At 36.7% G+C, this 18,834-nt stretch overlaps 1 protein-coding gene across 9 annotated transcripts in view; it reads left to right on the forward strand.

The window, feature by feature from the left end:
* The window catches only part of Ralgapa1 (Ral GTPase activating protein catalytic alpha subunit 1), a 263,481-nt gene that overhangs the window by 192,653 nt on the left and 51,994 nt on the right, over positions 1–18,834 (forward strand). For all 9 annotated transcript variants that reach the window (XM_023721857.1, XM_023721854.1, XM_023721851.1 and 6 more), the window contains one exon: positions 9,031–9,154. In XM_023721857.1, the coding sequence (XP_023577625.1) occupies positions 9,031–9,154 (124 nt within the window). The remainder of the gene's footprint in view (positions 1–9,030; positions 9,155–18,834) is intronic.

Genomic DNA, 18,834 nt, shown 5'->3' on the forward strand with positions numbered 1-18,834 from the left:
GGGTATACAGATGAATGTCCATTTTGTATCTGTGTATTAAAAGTGGTTAGGATAGATATATAGTTGCATTCTCTTAATGAATAGAATGATTTTTTCTAATGTTGTTTGTAAGTAGGATCTCAAGTCCACATCTTGTACAGCAATTAACCACTAAGAAGAATATAGGCAGTGTGTTATTTGTTGAATCTGTACTTCCAATTTGATTTGAAACTGTCTCATTGCTATCTGTTTATCAATAAAATTTTGGAAAAAAAAAAAAAAGAAGAAGAATAGGCACTGGTAGAGACATGATTTTCCCAGCACTTGGGAGGGTGAGGCAGGATTAGTGTTCCAAATTCAAGGCCAGCCTGACTCAGAGATCAGAGGTAAGACCTTAGCTGAAAAAAAAAAAAAAAAGAGCTGGGGAGATGGCTCAGGGGAATAAATGCTTCCCTAGCAAGCACAAGGGCCTGAGTTTAGTGGTTCCACAAAAAAAAAAAAAAAAAACCTGAAAACAAAAGGTATTATATTTTTCCCATTCATAATGCCACTATGCCACTTTACTTATTCTGAAACCTATACATTACTTGTATGGGTAATTTTTAGGTGTTTGTTTTGGTTTGTGTCTAGATATCCCCCTCCACACCCCCAAGCCTCCTTCAGTCATGGAGCAGGCTTCTAGAGTTTGTGGTTGATTCCTGGTTCAACTGTGGGATTGTGGACATGAGTACTACACCCACCCTGGACTGGGCAGCCTACATACAATGTAAGGGAGGGAAAGAGGCTTGCTTGCTTCCTCCTCCCTTTTTGCTGTTATTGTTTTTGCTGTTTTCCACTTTCATAAACTGTTGCCTCTCTGTTACATGCCACCCTGACTTGGAACTAGCTAATTATGGGCTGAAACCTCCACGAACTCTACTAGATAAACATCAAATATGGACATCTCAGCAACAAGAGAAAAGTAACCAGGACAGTATTATATTATTTTTGTCTCTATTCTGAATATTACTTTCTCCTGTCACATCTTTTTGGAGGAGGCAGTACAAGGGATTGAATTTAGGGCCCTTTGCACTCAGCTTTTTCCTCAGCTGTTTTTGTTGGGGTTTTTTGTTGTTGTTGTTGTTTTGTTTTGAGACAGGTCTTGCTAAGTTGCCCAGCTAAGTTTGAACTTGCATCCTTTCTGTTTCAGCCTTTCAGAGTGCTGGGATTACAGGTGTATATCACCATGGCCAGTTAGTTTTTCTATTTTGAATATCTTACCTACATACTTTGATAAATTCTTTTACTGATTTAATACATTTTATAGTTGTTTCTCTCTTAAAATTTGTTCAGGTATAGTCATCATCTATAGATGATCTCATTTGTAATAGTTGTACCTAGTTGTGTTTATATCTTATTGCACGCAGGGTGGTGTCTTGTAGTTTAGTAGCAGTGGACTTCCTTGTTCTTCCTGATTTTCATGGAAAAGTTATTTTTCATTATCAAGGAAGATATTGGTTGTTGGTTTGAAATAGATAATGTTTGTTATCTTAAAAATGCTGTCTTCAAGGTGTGAGATGTTATCAAAATGCTTTCTGTATCTATTCAGTTGTATGCATCATTTTTCTCATTTTTCTATTTAGTATTTTACTACCACTAGGTTGCTAACAAGAAATAATCTTTACATTTTTAAAAATAAATCTGACCTTGTCCGTAGACTTGCTCTTGTGTTAAATTTACTTCAATTTCATTGTGAGTTAGGGTATGTTATATTCTTTTGATTTGGGGAGGTGCAGGAGTCCTGATCCTGAATGTTTTTAGAGTTATGATTATATCCAGCTTCCCAGAAAGAATTTTGTTACTTGAAATTTTAGAATAATAAAATTGCTATTTTTAATTCTTTAAATATATTTCATCCTTATTGGTCTTTTCAGGTTTTCTTTCTTATCTCTTAGATCAGTTTCATTGTTTTGTGTTATGATTTTCAAGTAGGTAATAGTAGAGATTCATGTATGATATCATAACTCTCCTATTCCTTTTGTTGTCTCACTTTTACTTTTGTAACAGTATCTAGCTATGTACTTTCAGGTCACAGTGTAGTCTAGGCTGACCACAAACTAGTGATCGCCCTTCTGCCTCAGCCTCCTGATTGGTGGAATTACAGATATGTGCCACCAGGCCTATTTTGTTCTTGATGTAGTTGATTATCTTGCTGCAGATCTTTTCAAAGAAATGAATTCTGATTTATTATATTGTGTTTTCATGTTCTCATAATTTTCTGTTGTTATTTCCATCTCCTCCATAAGCTTTATTTTACATCTAGAATGTGCATCTTAGTTTTATTCTTTAGTAGTTGAAAATGAAATAGTCTTTTTTTTTTTTTTTTTTTTTTTTTTTGTATTTAGGACAGGGAGTACAGGGTCTCACTGCTTAGATCAGACTCATAGTGATCCTCCTGTTTACAGCTGGGATACGCGCCACCACACCCAGTCTCAATCACCATCTCCATCTCAGCTCACCCTGGGGGTAGGGCTGGCACGGCAGGCCTGGAGATCAAATTCCTGGCTTCTGTGTGTGCTTAAACAGGCGCTTTAATCCATTGAGCTGTTTGGCTGGCCCAAAAATAAAATAATCCTAAAGTCTAAGTTTCCCTCAAATTATTGCTCCTACCCATCCTCTAACTCATAACTTACACATCACTTTTTTTGTAAGGTCTTTCCATAAACTCCTGTGCATCACCTTTCTCCCAGTGTATGCTTGCATTTACTTCGGTGTGATTTCATACAAGCCTGTAGTTCTCACCTGTCACAGGATTTACCATACTGCAGATTGATATAATTGCTTAACTATTCTTATAACTTGTTTCTAGAACACCTATAAAAACTCTTAAGTAGTCTGTGGGTTCCCAGTGTTGGCTTTCCCTGTAATAATGCATCTTAACTATTTTGATCAAGTCCACAGGGACAAGAATCACATCTTTTCTGTCTTTCTCACTGCAAATCTAACTTTTACCTCTACTACTATGCTGAAATTATCTCTCACTAGGGTGTAGTGATATCCTGAGGCAGAAGGATCACTTGAGTCCAAAGGCAGCCTGAACTGCCAAGCAAGAGCCTGTCTCTCAAAAAAAAAAAAAAAAAAATTATTTTTGATGCTTAAGGTTTAAGCATCCTAACCATCAAGTTTAAAGGCTTTCCAGTCTTTGCCCAGCCTTTTAAATTTATCAAAGTAAGCTCAAGTTAAATTTAACTTACCTATGTTTTAAATTAGAGTAATTTTAGGTTTGTGAAATAACAATTGCTGTGAAAGGCTAAGGCAGGAGAATCAGAAATTTGAACCCAGCTGGGTACTTTTGCAACTTAGTGAGACCTTGTCTCCAAATCTAAAGAGCTGAGAATGTAAGATCTGGTTCAGTTCCCAGTATACAAAATAAATTAAAAATGGTTGGAAAATAAAGAGTTTCCATATGCCCTTTTCCCCCTGCAGTTTCCTCTATTGTTTATATCTTGTCTTAATGTGATAAATTTGTTAAAATGGATGAACCAATAATGAAGTGTAATTATTAGCTAATATATTAGTATATTCAAAAAGGCTATGCAACTGTTGCTCTATTCTAATTTTAGAATATTTTAGTTCCTCTATAAAGTAACCACATTACCAAGTTATTTCCCATTCTCCCAAACACCATCCACTATCCACAGACTTAGAACATTAATTTACTTTCTTTCACTGTGGATTTGCCCCTTCTTGACATTTCACGTAAATAGAATTAAACAATATATGGTTTTTTGCAGAAGCTTGTTTTACTTAGCATGACTATTTCAGAGTTCATCCATGTTCCCATGTGTCTCAATAATTTTTATTACCAAAAAGAAATTCTATTATGTGAATATACTACATTTACATATCCGTTCATCTTTCGATGACTACTTGGATTGTTTAACTTAAAAATAATGCTACTGTGAACATGAGAGAGAGAGAGAGAGAGAGAGAGAGAGAGAGAGAGAGAGAGAGAGAACACAGCCATATTTCCGTTCCCTGAATGATACCAAGAAATACAATTGCTGGATCATATGATAATTCTGTATTTAGCATTTTGAGGAGCTGCCAGTGGTATAGTAACTTAACAAGATAGGGTGGCCATATTCTCCTTATCCTAACACACTTGTTACTATTTTTTTAGTGCTCACCTTAGCAGAGATGAAGTATAGTATCTTAATGTTTTTTATTTACTTTCTCTAAAAGTTTATAATGTTGTTAGTACTAGACTATTTGTATATCTTCAGAAAAACATTTATTCAAGTGTAAACTGGGTTAAATAGTGTCTCCTTAAACATTGATGACTATCTAGAACAGTGATGGCTAACCTTTTAGAGACCAAGTGCCCAAACTAAAACCCAAAGCCAACTTACTTTTTTCAAGTAAACTTAAATAACAGAGTTTTATTTCAGAAAAAGCAATTGCTATCTGGAGGTTGATTCCTGTCGCAGGTTAGCTCATGTGCTGACAAAAAGGCCTCGCGGGTGCCGTGACTGACATACTTGCCATAGTTTTGCTGCAACTCATCTACAACCCTAGTGTGTATTTGGAAATAGGGTTGCTAATGGAATTAGTTAAGGTGAGGTTATTCTGCATTAGATGGGCTCCAAGTCTCATGACTGGTGTCCTTATCAGAAGATAACTGAAGACAGCTCAAACACAAGTGCACATGGGACGTATGACCCTGTGAAGGTGGAGAAAGAAACTATGGTGATATAGCTCTAAGTTAAGGAATCCTGGGGTTGTTGACAGTCCCTACAAGCTCGGAAGAGGCAAGGAGGAACTCTTCCCCTGAAGCCTTCAGAATGAACCTGATACTGTTAATGCTTTGATTTCTGAAGTCTGGCCTCTAGAACTGTGAGAAAATAGATTTTGATTACTTAAAGTCAGCTTTTTGTGTAAGTTGATATTGAAGCCTTAGAAAACTAATACAGAATTTTCTGTCATATTCAAAATTGAGTTCTTTTTACTATATGGAGTGGTAAACATTCTTTATAGATTTTTTTAATGTAAGTTCCATACTAGAGATGATTTCCAAATCTTTTCTTAATTCTGTAGGCTACCAGTTCTCTTTATGAGGATATCTTCTGCAGCTCTAAAATGTTAAATTTTCATTAAATCTGGTTTACCTGCCCTTTCTTTTGTCACTTGTGTTTTTTCATGTTGTATTTCAGAAGACCTGTTTTGTAGTTTTCACAGTATGGTTTTTACATTTTTAAGCTTACACGTAAGTATTTTATTCTTGATGGTGTTGTAAAAGAAACTTTTTCTTAATTTTGTTTTTGGATTAGTCGTTGCTAATGTATAGCAACTGTTTTGTAAAAAACATGGATTTTAAGCCCTCCAGCCTTGCTGAACTTACTAGCCTTTATAGTTTTCTAATAGATTCTTTAGGATTTTTATATGCAAAATTAGGTTACCTGCAAGTGGCAGTATTTTTACTTTTCATTTCTTTTTTTTTTAATGCATTTAGTACAGGGTCTGCAGGGACAACAGGGTCTTACTACTAGATCGGACTTAATAGTGATTCTCCTGTTTTCAGCCTCCCAAGTGCTGGGATTACAGGCACACACTGCCATTCCCAGTCTCAGTCTCCTTCTCAGCATGCCCCGGGGGCAGGGCCAACACAGCATGTCAGGGATGGAACCCTGACCCTCATTTCCAAATTCTTAAATCAAAGTCTTTACTTGTTATAGATCTGTGTATTCAAATATTTAGTTTCCTCTTCAAGTTAGTTTAGTAGTTTGTATCTTTGTAAGAATTCCTCCATTTACTCTAACATCTAATTTGGTTGCATGTAAATGTTCATAAAATTCCCTGATTTTTAATTCTGTTTGGTGGGTAGTGATATCCTTTCTTTCATTCCTGTTTAAGTAATTTAAATCTTTTTCTAGTTTAGCCCACCTAATGTCAATTTCATTGATGATCTTAAAGAGACAAGTTTTGGTTTCATTAATTTTTCTCTATTGTTTTGATACCAATACATTAGTCTGACAGCAGTGCCACTCCAGTTCTCATGGTATCTTTTCCTATCCTTTTTACTTTAAATTTTACCTGTCATTTAGCTAATTGGTGACAATGGCTATTTGCTTGGAAATAACTTTATTTTCTAGCAAGTTGGTTTTCCAAGCATGTGCAACCTCTGATCTCCCTGCTTAGATTTTAATTGTTTTCCTGTTTTATCCTATTAAGGGTCTTATCTAGGTTTGTATCATCCATTTAATGATCACAGTTTGTGTTTGAACCTCCTTAGCCAGTTAGTTTCAGTGTTTACATTTGGGTGTGTGTATCTTGGAGGCTGTCATTTCCATTCAAAGTGTTTCTATTTTTGTCCTGCCTCATGCAGAGACTAGTAGCTTAAACTTAAAGGGTTCAATTTCTTATTCCAAAGAAATGATACAGCTCAGGGCACACATGCAGACTCCCAGATGGATGAAAATGACGGTATATTATTAAGATTCAGCTTCCTAGGAATTGATCCTGAGTTAAATGACTACTCAGCCAGTGATTCCCTTCTTTAGATCTGTGTGTGTTGCTTTGGGATGCTTTCCTACTACAATTGCTCCTGATTGGTTCAGCATGATGCATGTACACAAGCTTCTTGATGTCCACAGTTGACTGTGAAGAGGACTATTCTTGGCTGAGCCTTTTCCTGGTTCACTATTAAGCTTTTGATTGTGTTGCTATCTTGCTACCTCAGGACTAGCGAGTTCTTTGACCCTGTGGCCTGTTCCCATCTGCCACTGTTTACAGGCCAGGTTCAGGGACTGACTTGTCTTAGAGTGATACTGTCACCCTAACATTGGGCGCTTATGCAGGAGTTATTGGTCCTTGGCCTTCTTAGTTTGCTCTTCCTATCGCAATCTACACGTAAGCTGAAATGGGAAATGTTGGGACCTTCATACTGCACTACTGTTCAAAGAAAGAGAACTTCGTAAGGAAAAAATATCTGCTCCATTCACTTAGAGCTGTTTAGAATAGATGCGTAACAGGGAACTGGGGAAAGATGAGAATTACCACAAGTAACACAGCTTCCAGGGTGAGACAGGGCATTGAAGGAGAAAGGATTGCCCCCCTTTCTCTAGGCCTGTGTAGAATACTTGAGCTAAATTTCTGTAACATGGACCAGAAGGGCTGGGGTAAGGGAACAAATGATATTTTGGGTGTGAAAACCTCTGTTTTTACAGAGCTTTAGCAAATTTCTTTGCATTAATATGTCCCCATTTGCTCTATGCCTTTAGGACAAATCCAGACTTTGATCTTTAAAAATCATTTTTAATGGTTAAATTGTGTTTTACATGGAAAAGGGGCCACCTAGGTCTTTATTTTTTATTTCTGAGGTCTCGCCCTACCCCAGTTATATTTTACTGCTTGCACTAGATTATCCTAATTATACATCAAGTACATTTATAATTTACTTAAACTACGTAAACCAAAATACTGCAGTTCTTGAAAACAACTAGAATCTCTTGCTGATACTGAAACCCACAATCATGATTGGCAGCCTTCTCAAGCTATGTGGGAGAATCTTGCTAGTTGTAGGGTTTGTTTTTATTTGTTGTTTGCTTGTTTGTTTTAATTCCTCTGAGATATATTACTTAGTGAAAACTTCTTGTCATATTGTCAACCCATGCTTTGTGTTTTGTTTTGTTTTTTTAATTTTTTTAAAAGAGTACAAATTAGTATTAGAAGGGCCAGCAAGATAGCTCAGCCAACTAAGCACCTGCTTAGGCAAAGGCAGAGACTGTGGTTCGATCCCCAGCATCACATGCCGCACCAGTCCCACCCCGGGGAACACTGAGTTGGCCCTGAGACCCAGCCTGGTGGTGCATGCTTGTAATCCCAGTGCTATGAAGGCTGAAAACACGAGGATCACTGCAAGTCCAAGCTGCGTAATGAGACCCTATATCAAATACATTTTTTAAAAAATTAGAACAAAAAAATTACAAATGATAGAGAATTTCACTAAACAAAATAACATGAATTTCACAGTATTGATTATAATGCATAATGTTGTCTTCACATTAGTTGTTCATATTATCAGTTATATGTATGCAAAATATAAGAAGAAATCAAAAAAGAAATTAAGAAAAAAAGACAAAGAACTGAAAAAAGGGAGACAATACAAGCATTAACTGCTCCTTTCTATAGACCAGCAGAAATCCACAGTTCAGTTGTATAAACCATCCTTACATACATAGATATGTGTCTTTTCACCACTCCCTCTTCTGACCTTCTCCTCAGCAACACGTTTTGTTAAGTCAACATTGGCCAAAATTGTGTGCCCTAGTTAACTCAGAAAACTTAATTTCTCACAGGAAATGGTTTAATGAACACTTAAATTTAGAGGGATGTAAAAATCAAAGAACTTGACTATTCATACATACAATTTTATGTTTTATGTTGGTTCTTGTATAACATGTTTCTTCTATATTGTAAGTACTTTGAAGGAATGGATAATTTCTGTTCATTTCTGTATTCCTACTTAGTTTTTAAACACAAACTCACCCACCCTTGGATTCAGCAACATTGCCCACCAGACTAACATGTTCACAAAGGGTCCAAACTTGCATGCCTGTCTCATCAGCTGACTTGAACCTTCCAATGGAGCTATCCTGTACCACCTGTCAGGACTGTCGTGCATGTGCCACCAGTGGTTCAAGCTGGCAGGAACATGTTAATTCTTCAGATTCTCCATGAGTGCACATTTATTTATCCTTCCTCATATTCTTTTTATATGTCAAGTCTTTATTACTTTTCTGACTTATTATGTTCTCCTTTTAATTGGTCTCTTTCTCCAGTCACAGGTAATATTGCTTGTTTTTTGTTCTAATGACAATTTTGTTACTTCTATAATTTTTTTTTACTTACATTGTAGTTAAGTGAAAAAATTTCCTCTATATACTGTCAGATCTATTCTTTTTCATCTTTGTGTTGCCATATACTTTGGCAGTAATTAAGTTGAACGTGATTATTGAAAAAGTGAATAGGAAATGAGTGATTAAATGAGTAGTATAATCTTTTGTTTTACAGCCGAGAGACACATAAGATTGCAGTATTTTATGTTGCTGAAGGACAAGAAGACAAGCACTCCATTCTCACCAATACAGGAGGAAGTCAGGAATATGAAGATTTCGTAGCTGGTCTTGGTTGGGAGGTATTGTGTTTTGTTTTGTTTTGTTTTTAAAGGGACAAAGCAAAAATTTTTTTAAGAGTACAAAGTAGTATTAAAACAGAAAATTTACAAATAATTCAGAATTTCACTAAATGTTTTGTTTTGTTTTGTTCTGTTTTGAGCTGAGTCTCATTATAGTCTAGGCTGGCCTTGTATAGCCAATCTGGCCTCAGACTTGTAGTAATCCTCCTGTGTCAACCTCCTGAATGCTGAGATTACAGTTGTGCGCCACCATGCCCAAAAGGAGGTATTGTTTTAAAATTATACCAAATATCATTTTATCACTTTTGGTGTCTATGGGGATTGGTCCCAGGAATGCCCCTCCTTTGCAGATACCAAAATCCAAGGATACCAAAGTTTGCTATATATAATGGCAGAGTATTTGCATTTCAATTATCTCTAGATGACTTAGAATATTTGACACGATGTAAATGTTATGTAAATAGTTACTATATTAAGAAATAGTGATTTTTTTAAAAAGTTCTCAATATATATTGAGCACTGATACAATTTTCCCCCTAAATACTTGCTTGTTTGAATCTATGGATACAGAACTCATGGCTGTTTAGAAGCAGAGGTTCCTTTTTCTTCTGAGCTTATTTTAGAGATATTATTTTAGTAGATTCACCAACTTAACAGTAGGTTTGCTAATTTCTGCATTGTATCTTTTTTTTTTTTTTTTTTTTGCGGAACCAGGGATTGAACTCAGGCCCTTGCACTTGCCAGGCAAGCACTTACTCTACTGAGCCATCTCCCTGGCCCCCATGCATTGTATCTTATCTGCAAATACAGAAACAATGGAAACTTTGGAAGAGTATTGACTGTTTGCAGAGGCAATATATTTTCAAAGAACACTAAACTCTTGAGTTTAGAAGTTCTAGGTTTTTCTTACAACTGTGACCACTAGGTGGGTAGTCTTCATACTGAGACCTTAGAGTTATACAGAGGTTTCACAGGGGTACACACACTTGCTTTTAAATTATAAGAAAGTAGTTTTTAGATTCTCAACTTTATGAATAACTAATGTCAGGATCTTCTTATGCTCTCTTCTCTTTTTCTCTTCTTCTGCTTTGGCAAAAAAAAAGCATTGTACTTTGCCTATCCCAAAGCCTACATTGTCTGAACGATTCAGCAGCAGTTCCCTTAAGTGAGTCTGTTAGAGCAAAGGAAGTGATTCCAGTGTGCACTCAACACTGCCTGACATCCAGCTGTGCCAAGGTTCCTGTGCCATGTCTTGTCTGTCTTAGAATTATATAAAAGCCAGGTTGTTAACACACATCTGCAGTCACAGCACTCAGGAGGGTAAGGAAGAAAGATCAGTGCAAGGTCAAGGCCAGCCGGGATTACATAGCAAGATCCTGTCTCAAAAACAAGAAACTCTAGTTATTTCCATAGAGGTTGTATTAGTGTTTATTTTCATTTTAAAATGAAATGTCAGATGTCTTCTGATAGAAAATAAATCTGATGTGATGGATTTATCACTAACAAATAGCCATAGATATTTGCAGCCAAATATCTATCTATGACTTCAAGATTTTGATGAAAATATATTTAAGGCTTATATGTATATGAAACATACAGAAAACTGAAAATTAAAACTGTATTTTTAGAAACCATTTAAACTTATAATACAAATTTTTATAGTTATCAATTTAGTGCATAATTTTCCAAAATACTTTTAAAGAATATATAAGCAGAATTACCGAAGACCACTACACTAAGTTATAAACTTCTAGACGACTTTATCTCATTAATTTTGTGTAATTCCAATGCTTTTCATAGTGTCTGCTATATATAGCTCCTGAGTATTCAGTATATATTGTTATAGCTCATCTTCTTACCTTAAATGAGTTAAGTCTATGTATTTATTGTAGGTATTTTTTTTTTTACCCAAGTGACATGATATACAGTTCAATACAGATGGTATATGTGAAAATATTTTCATTATTTCATGGATGTTTTTGTATTTTTTAAAGCCATTAAAAGTATTAATAAAAGAGGGATTTATGAAAAGAACAAATTAGGAAGATTTATACTGCTCTATTTCAAAATTTACTACTAAAAAATCAAGATACATACTGACCTAAGGACAGACATATCGATTAATGAAATAGAAATGGAAGTCTTGAAATAAATCTACTTATCTCTAGTGAGCTGTGGGGGCTAGGCATGATGGCGCATGCCTGTGATCCCAGGACTTGGAGGTTGAGGCCAGAGTATAGAAAGCTAAAAATTCAAGGCCAGACTGGGCTACAAAGAGAACTCAAGGCCAGCCTGAGCTGCATAACAGGACTCTGTCTCAAAAAGACAATGATTAATTAATTACTTATAGTCAACTAGGTATCTTTTTGCTTGATGGTTTTGAGTTTTGCTTTTTGAGGCAGGTTTCACTATGTGATTCAGGTTGATCTTGAACTCACTGTGTAGTCCAGGCTGGCTTCCAACTCACAGCGATCCTCCTGCCTCAGCCTCCCAAGTGCTAGTGATATAGGTGTGCACCACATGCCTGGCTCAGTAGTCACCTGGGTTTTGTTTTTCTTTTTGTTTTTTCCGGAACCGGGGATTAAACTCAGGCCTTTGTGCTTGCCAGGGAAGCACTTATTCCACTGAGCCATCTCCCCAGCCCCTAGTCAGCTGGTTTTTGAAGGCATAGCTATCTAGACCATCTAGGAGATAAAGCAAGTGATGATGAAACAACTGGATATGCATGTATGTAAGAATTAAGTCAGAGTCCTACCTCACACCGTATGTAACACGGTTAAAAGACTTATGAAGTATAAAACTCTTAAGGAGAAATATTAGCATAGGATTCTTAGATATCACACTGAAAGTATGAGCAACAAAGCTAAAAATGCATAATAGGGTATCATTCATGGGACACTATCAAGAAAGTAAAAAGGCGCCATAGAAAATTAAAGAGAATAGGGGCTGGGGAGATGACTCAGTAGAATAAGCACTTCCCTGGCAAGCACAAGGGCCTGAGTTCAATCCCCAGTTTCACCAAAAGAAAAAAGAAAATTCAAGAGAATAATTGCAAATTGTGTATCTGATAAAGGACTGCTATCTAGACTAATGTAAAGAACTCAAGAGGCCTGAGTAGACCTTTGTATAATTTAGGTATACAATAAACACATGTAAAGATGTCCAATCACGTTAGCTACCAGGGAATGAGGGAAGGTGGGGAGGAGGATCATCTGACTGGTACAGTATTTCTAGTTGGGTTGGGTTGGGCTTGGGTTTGGGTTTGGGTTTCTTGAGTTTTGTGTATGGTTATTTGGTTGGTTCGGTAAGGTTTTTTGAGACAAGGTCTTGTCTTCTGGTTAAGGCTAGCCTTGAACTCATTAAGTAAGTCAAGTTAGCCTCAAACTCACAATCTTCCCACTTCAACATTCCAACTGCTGGACTTACAGTCTTCTACCACCACATTTTGAAAGTGATAAAAATTTATAAAATTGTCTGTGGAGATGATTGCACTTACCTGTGAATGTACTAAACTTTATTAAATTGTACAAAGGGAACTTCTGCTTCTAGGATATTTAAATAGATGTACTGTCCCTATTCTTTATGTTGAATACTACCAAAACCCTTCACATTAACAAACGTAAGTTGGAAAGATGAAGAGAAGGCAGACCAACTAGTAACTATGGGACTAAGGGACAACATACTGGTGAATTTTCTGAGTTTTCTTTTTGCCATATAGAGTCCACCAAAAAATGTACATACACTTGAGTTACCTGTACTAAGAAACGTCTGGAAGCTAACAGTCAGTACTTTGAGTACCGCTTGTAATTGTAGAGGCCAAAGGTAACATATTAATCTCATGATTTCCCAATAAATTTAATTTTAAAGCATTTATACAAGTTTTTCTTTCCTTGATGTGTATATTTTTTGGCGGACTCTATCTGAGTTGCAATTGAAGGTGTTCTGTTAACCTAAAACACCAATAGACAAAAGATGGGAGAGAGGAGCACTTGCAAAAGTCAGAGCTTTAGAAAGAAGCAACCTAGAGAGACAAAAACGAATTTAGCCATTAATTGGCCTGTTCTGGCCAAACACCACAGAGTATCTTGATTTTTACCCCCTCCCCCCATGCAACAATAGGTATGTGTATACTTCCACCTTCCCCAGAGAGTAGTGAGTTACCCACAACACCACACTGAGTCAGTATCAGATAATGTCAGAGAAGACCAAGAAGATAGCCAGCACTTTCTACTGATTGATAATGAATTCTTCGCTTATACCCCACATTCCAGTATCAGTGGAAGTACATGGGAACCCTGGAGTTCCATTACCACCCATCAGTAAGGAGAATCAATCTTCTCCCCCCTAGAATAATGTAAGAAGAGTCTTAGTGGACTCACCATTACCCACTGGTAATGAAGCCAGCCATGCTATCACTGTATCAATAGATACCATGTTGGCAGCTGGAATTCCTTCACTGCCTAGTCAGTGATATTGGCCATTGGTTTGTCATAAATGGATATTCATAGATTGAGATAAGGACCTTCTATATCTAATTGTTCAAGGTTTTCATCATGAATGGATATTGAATTTTGTCAAAGGCTTTTTTGTATCCATTGTTTGTCATGAGATTTTTGTCATTGCATTTTTGTCATTGTTTATGTGATGTATTACATTTATTGATTTGCATATGTTGAACCATCCTTGCATCCCTGGGATGAAGCCTACTTGGTCATGATGTATGATCTTTTCGAATGATTTGTGGCATTCTACTTGGGAATATCTCATGATGACTTTTCCAATTATATTCATTAAGGAGATGGGACTTGTTTTCTTTTTAGATTGACTGCTTTGTGGGTTTTAGAATCAGGGTAATCTGGCTTTTATGAATGACTTTGGGAGTACTTTGTTTCTTTGCCTCTTTCAGTTTCATTAAAGAGTGTGAGGAACATTGGCCTTGGCTCTTCCCTAAAGTTCTTGTAGAATTTAGTGGTGAACCCATTGTGTCCTGAGGTTCTCTCAGTTGGCAGTTTTTTACTACTGTTTATATTTTGTTACCTGTTGTTTGATTATTTGGGGTTTGTGTCTCTTGGTTAAATTTTGGTAATTCATGTGTGTATAGAAGTTTATCCATTTCTTCTGGATTATCCAATATATTGGAGTACAGATTCTCAAAGTTGTTAATAATAATCTTTGGATTTTGGCAATGTCCATTGTGATTTCACCTTTTTCACTTCTAATTGTATGAATTTGGTATTTTCTTTTGTTCTCCTTTTTTGCTTGCTTGTTTTCTTTCTGTCTTTCTGTAAGGGTTTGTTAAATTTGTTTATTCTTCCAAAGAACCAGCTGTTGCATTCTTTGTATCGTTTCAGCCTCAATCTTACTCATTTCTGCTCTGATCTTCATACTGTATTACTTAGAGTAGCTTTGGATCTTGATTGTTCTTGTCATTCTAGAGCCTTCAGGTACATCATTAGGTTATTTGGTCTTGTTCTGTTTTTCTCATTTGGGCCATCCACTGCCCTCTTAACATTACCACCTTCTTATGTCTCATGAGTTCTGGTATGTTACACTGGCATTATTGTTTGATTCTAGGAATTATCATTTCCTCCTTGATTTCTTCTGTTACTATTAACTATTCACAAGGATGTTGGTTAATTTCTAAGGATTTGCATAATTTCTGTGGTTTCTTTTGCCATTGATTTCTATTTACCTTATAAGTGATGACATGTATAGTATAACTGTGATTCTTTTACATGTGCATATACTTCATGAAATACCATGAGTTGTATTTTGGAGAAAGTTCTATATACTGCTGAGAAGTTGGTGCATGCTATTGTTGTCAGGTAGATTACTAGCTATCTATTAAGTTTATTCACATTTTGATTGAACTCTGGTATTTCTTCAGTTTTTTGGAATCCAATATAGGATCTTGAGTTTGCCAGGCAAGCACTGTTCCACTGAACTACATCCTCAGGCCTCTTGTTCATTGATTTGTAGCAGTGTGGTATAGAGGCACTGCACTATATTTGTGATGATGTTTATCTGATCTTTCATGCCTGATAGTGTTTGTTTTATGAAGTCGAGTGAGCCAGTGTTTGGCTCACAGATGTTTATAACTATTACCTCTTCCTGCTGAATTGTTTGTTCCCTTAACCAATATGTAATGACTTCTTTGCCTCTTCTAATTAAGTTTGACTTGAAGTCTACTTTGTCTGAAATTGGCATAGCTATTTCTGCTTCTTTTCAGGTTTTTGTGTATGGAATATTGTTTTCTGTTTGATTTTTTTTTTTTTTTTTGTCTGTGAATTTCTTTGTAAGTAAATGTGTTTCTTATGTACAGCTTTGTTGTAGTCAGTGTTTGCAAGGGGAACAATATAGGACACATAATTTATAGAATTATTATTTAATAATGACCCAAAGAGTCATATGTAAAGAGAGTACAGGAGATCTGTCCACACACTGAAGACCAAAGAATCCATCTGTGGACCAGGATCCCAAGGGCAGTGTTCTGCATGAATCCAGCTACAGACCTAGAGCCTGTAACAGTGCCCCCCATTAGTCCAACTGTAGCCTAGAACACATGACAATTACTCCACAAGTTTATTTCATGGTCCTGTGCTGGGAAGGCCAAAAGATCAGTCCTGAAGCTAGAAAATATGTGCCAACAGGATGAACGATCTGTGCTAGCAGATAAACTAGAAAGTGACTCAAAGTAAGGGCCAGAGAATTCCCTGAAAAGCACCACAGCCATTGCTCAAAACAGCAAAGTTGTGATCTCCTCTGATAGTGAAAACAGCTAAGTCTGTATCAGGAAACCAGCTTTACAAGCTTCTCTAGGACAGTGCACCATCTTCCCCTCCAGAGCCAGGAAGCAATGCTTAAAATAAGGACCAGAGCTCCCCCAAGTGATCCGTAGCATTCTCAGCAACAACAAGGTTCTGAGTGCCTTCAGTGATAAGCATAAGAAAGCCAGCATGACAGGCTCCTCCAGGAGAAAAAAGTAAAGCTCCCAATGGCTCTCCTCCTCCCTCCCCCTCCTCCTTTTCATTTTCTTGGCAACAATCCTCAGGTGGACCTCCTATACACACCCAGCACCACACTGGTTCAGTCCAGCTAGGTGTTACATGTTTACCACCAGTTGTTAAGTGCACCTCAAGCATACTGTTGGATGCTGTTTCTTGATCCATTCTGCCAATCTATGTCCTTTAACTGGGGAATTGAGGCCATTCATATTGAGTTACTACTACAAGATATTGAGATATTGACATTATTGTCATTACTTTATTTTCCTATATCTGACACCCACCCACCCCACCCTTGACCCCACTTAATTTTCTCATCTTTCCTGGTATTTCATTCTATTACGCCGCTTGTTATTGTTGTCCTCATTATCTTAAAATATCTTTGAGCACTTTTTGGAGTGCTGATTTGATAGTCATGAATTTCTTAAGGCACTGTTTGTCATGGAAGTATCTTATTTATTTCTTCATCGGTTTTGAAAGATAGTTTTGCAGGATATAGCAAAGAAATTGTATTTTGTACCCTACAGAAAATTGGAATAGATGATCCATATCTCAACCTGATAAAAGCCATTTATGAGAAACCAATAGATAACATCATACTAAATGAACAAAAACTGAAAGTCTTCACTTTAAAATCAGGAACAAGGACTGGGGAGATAGCTCAGCAGTTTAAGCACCTGCCTGGAAAGTTCAAGGACTTGAGTTCAATCCCCAGTACCACATGCCTTGCCAACTCCGGAATGCCCACCGCACTATGCCAGCCCCAAAACTGGGTGTAGGAGCGCAAACCTGTAATCACAGCTCTGGGGAGGCTGAGACAGGAGGATTACTACAAGTTCAAGCTGCATTGCAAGACCCTGTACTAAATAAATAAAAAATAAATAAAAATAAATTTAAAATCAGGAAAAAGACAAGGATGTCCACTGTCACCACTTCTACTCAGTATAATTCTAGAAACATTAATCAGAGCTATTAGACAAGAGACCGAAGTAAAAGGTATAATGATTAGAAAGGAAGAAATAAAATGATCATTATTTGAGGATAACATGATACTCTACATAGAAGACTCAACAACTTTATCAAGTCACTTGTAGATTTAATAACCAAACTCAACAGGATACAAAGTTAACACTCAAAACTAAGTATCATTTTTAAATTTTTATTTTATTTTATTTTTGTTACTGGGTCTCGCTGCACAGTTCAGACTCGCAATGATCCTCCTGTTTCAGCCTCCCCAGTACTATGGTTATAGGCATGTGCCACCACACCCAGATTCTGGGCCAGTACAGTACACCTGAGGTTCTGGGACTGACGTGGCACATAGTGCTATGGATCAAACGTGGGTCCTTGTGCTTGGCATGCAGGTGCTTAGACCATTGAGCTATCTCCCCATCCCCAATATCATTTTTATACACAGACAATGAACATGCCAAGAGAGAAATTAGGGAAACCACACCTTTCACAATAACACACTAAAAAAATGAAATACTTAGGAATCAGTCTCACAAAGGAAGTAAAAATTTTATACAGTGAAAATTGCAGTACTATCAGAAAGGAGATTGAAGAGGATTTTCAAATAATGGAAAGATATTAGTTGCTAATGGATACGAAGAGTGAACATTGTGAAAATGATCATATTCCAAAAATTTTTATACAGATTCAATGCAGTCCTGATTAAAATACCATTAGTATATCTCACAGATCGAGAGAAAATATTCCTAAAATTCATCTGGAACCAGAACAGACCCAGAATATCACAAGCAATCTTGGTCAACAAAGGAAAGGCAGGAGGCATCACAATCTCTGACCTGAAATTATGCTACAAAGCTACTATGATAAAATCAGCATAGTTCTGCATAAAAACAGACCTGAGGATCAATAAAACAGATTAGAATATGTAAGTACAACTTCAGACACATTCAGCCACTTTATCTTTGACAAAGGGGGACAAACACATCACTGCAAGAAACACAGATGCCTCTTCAATAAAAGATGCTAGATAAACTGGCTTTCCACATACTAAAGGCTAAAATTAGACCCATGTCTATCATCATGCACTAAACTACAGTCAAAATAGATCATAGATTTAAACATTAAAACAGAAACACTAAATCTGGAGGAAAATGTAGGCAGAAATCTTAAAAGACGTAGGGGTAGGGTTGGCGAGAAAGCTCAGCAGACTAAGCACTTGCTTAAGTAAGCACAGGGTCCAAGTTTCAATCCCCAGCACCATATGCCTCACCAGCCCTACCACCTGTGAGTGCTGAGCCAGCCACTGAGTCTGGGCATGGTAACACATGCCTGTAATCCCAGCACTGGAAGGCAGAAAACAGGAGGATCACTATGAATCTGAGCTGTGTAGTGAGACCTTGAACCAAAAACATTAAAAATAATAATAAAAACAAGATATAGGGGTAGTTAGAGCATTCATGAACAAAAACCAAACTGCACTTAGAATATTTCAAATAATCAACAACTGGGAGCTCATCTTTTTGAAAAGTGTCTGCATGTCAAAAGAAATCACCAACAGAGTAAAAAGAAAATTCAGGAACTGGGGAAAAAAAAATCAGCCAACTGTCCCTCTGACAAAGACCTTTGATCTAGCATAGTATTTTTCAAGGGTTAGAAGAAAACAATTGCTAACACAGAATTCCATAGGTAGCAAAAAATACCCTT

Source organism: Octodon degus, unplaced genomic scaffold, assembly GCF_000260255.1.
Source record: "Octodon degus isolate 3935 unplaced genomic scaffold, OctDeg1.0 scaffold00086, whole genome shotgun sequence".
Classification (NCBI taxonomy): domain Eukaryota; kingdom Metazoa; phylum Chordata; class Mammalia; order Rodentia; family Octodontidae; genus Octodon; species Octodon degus.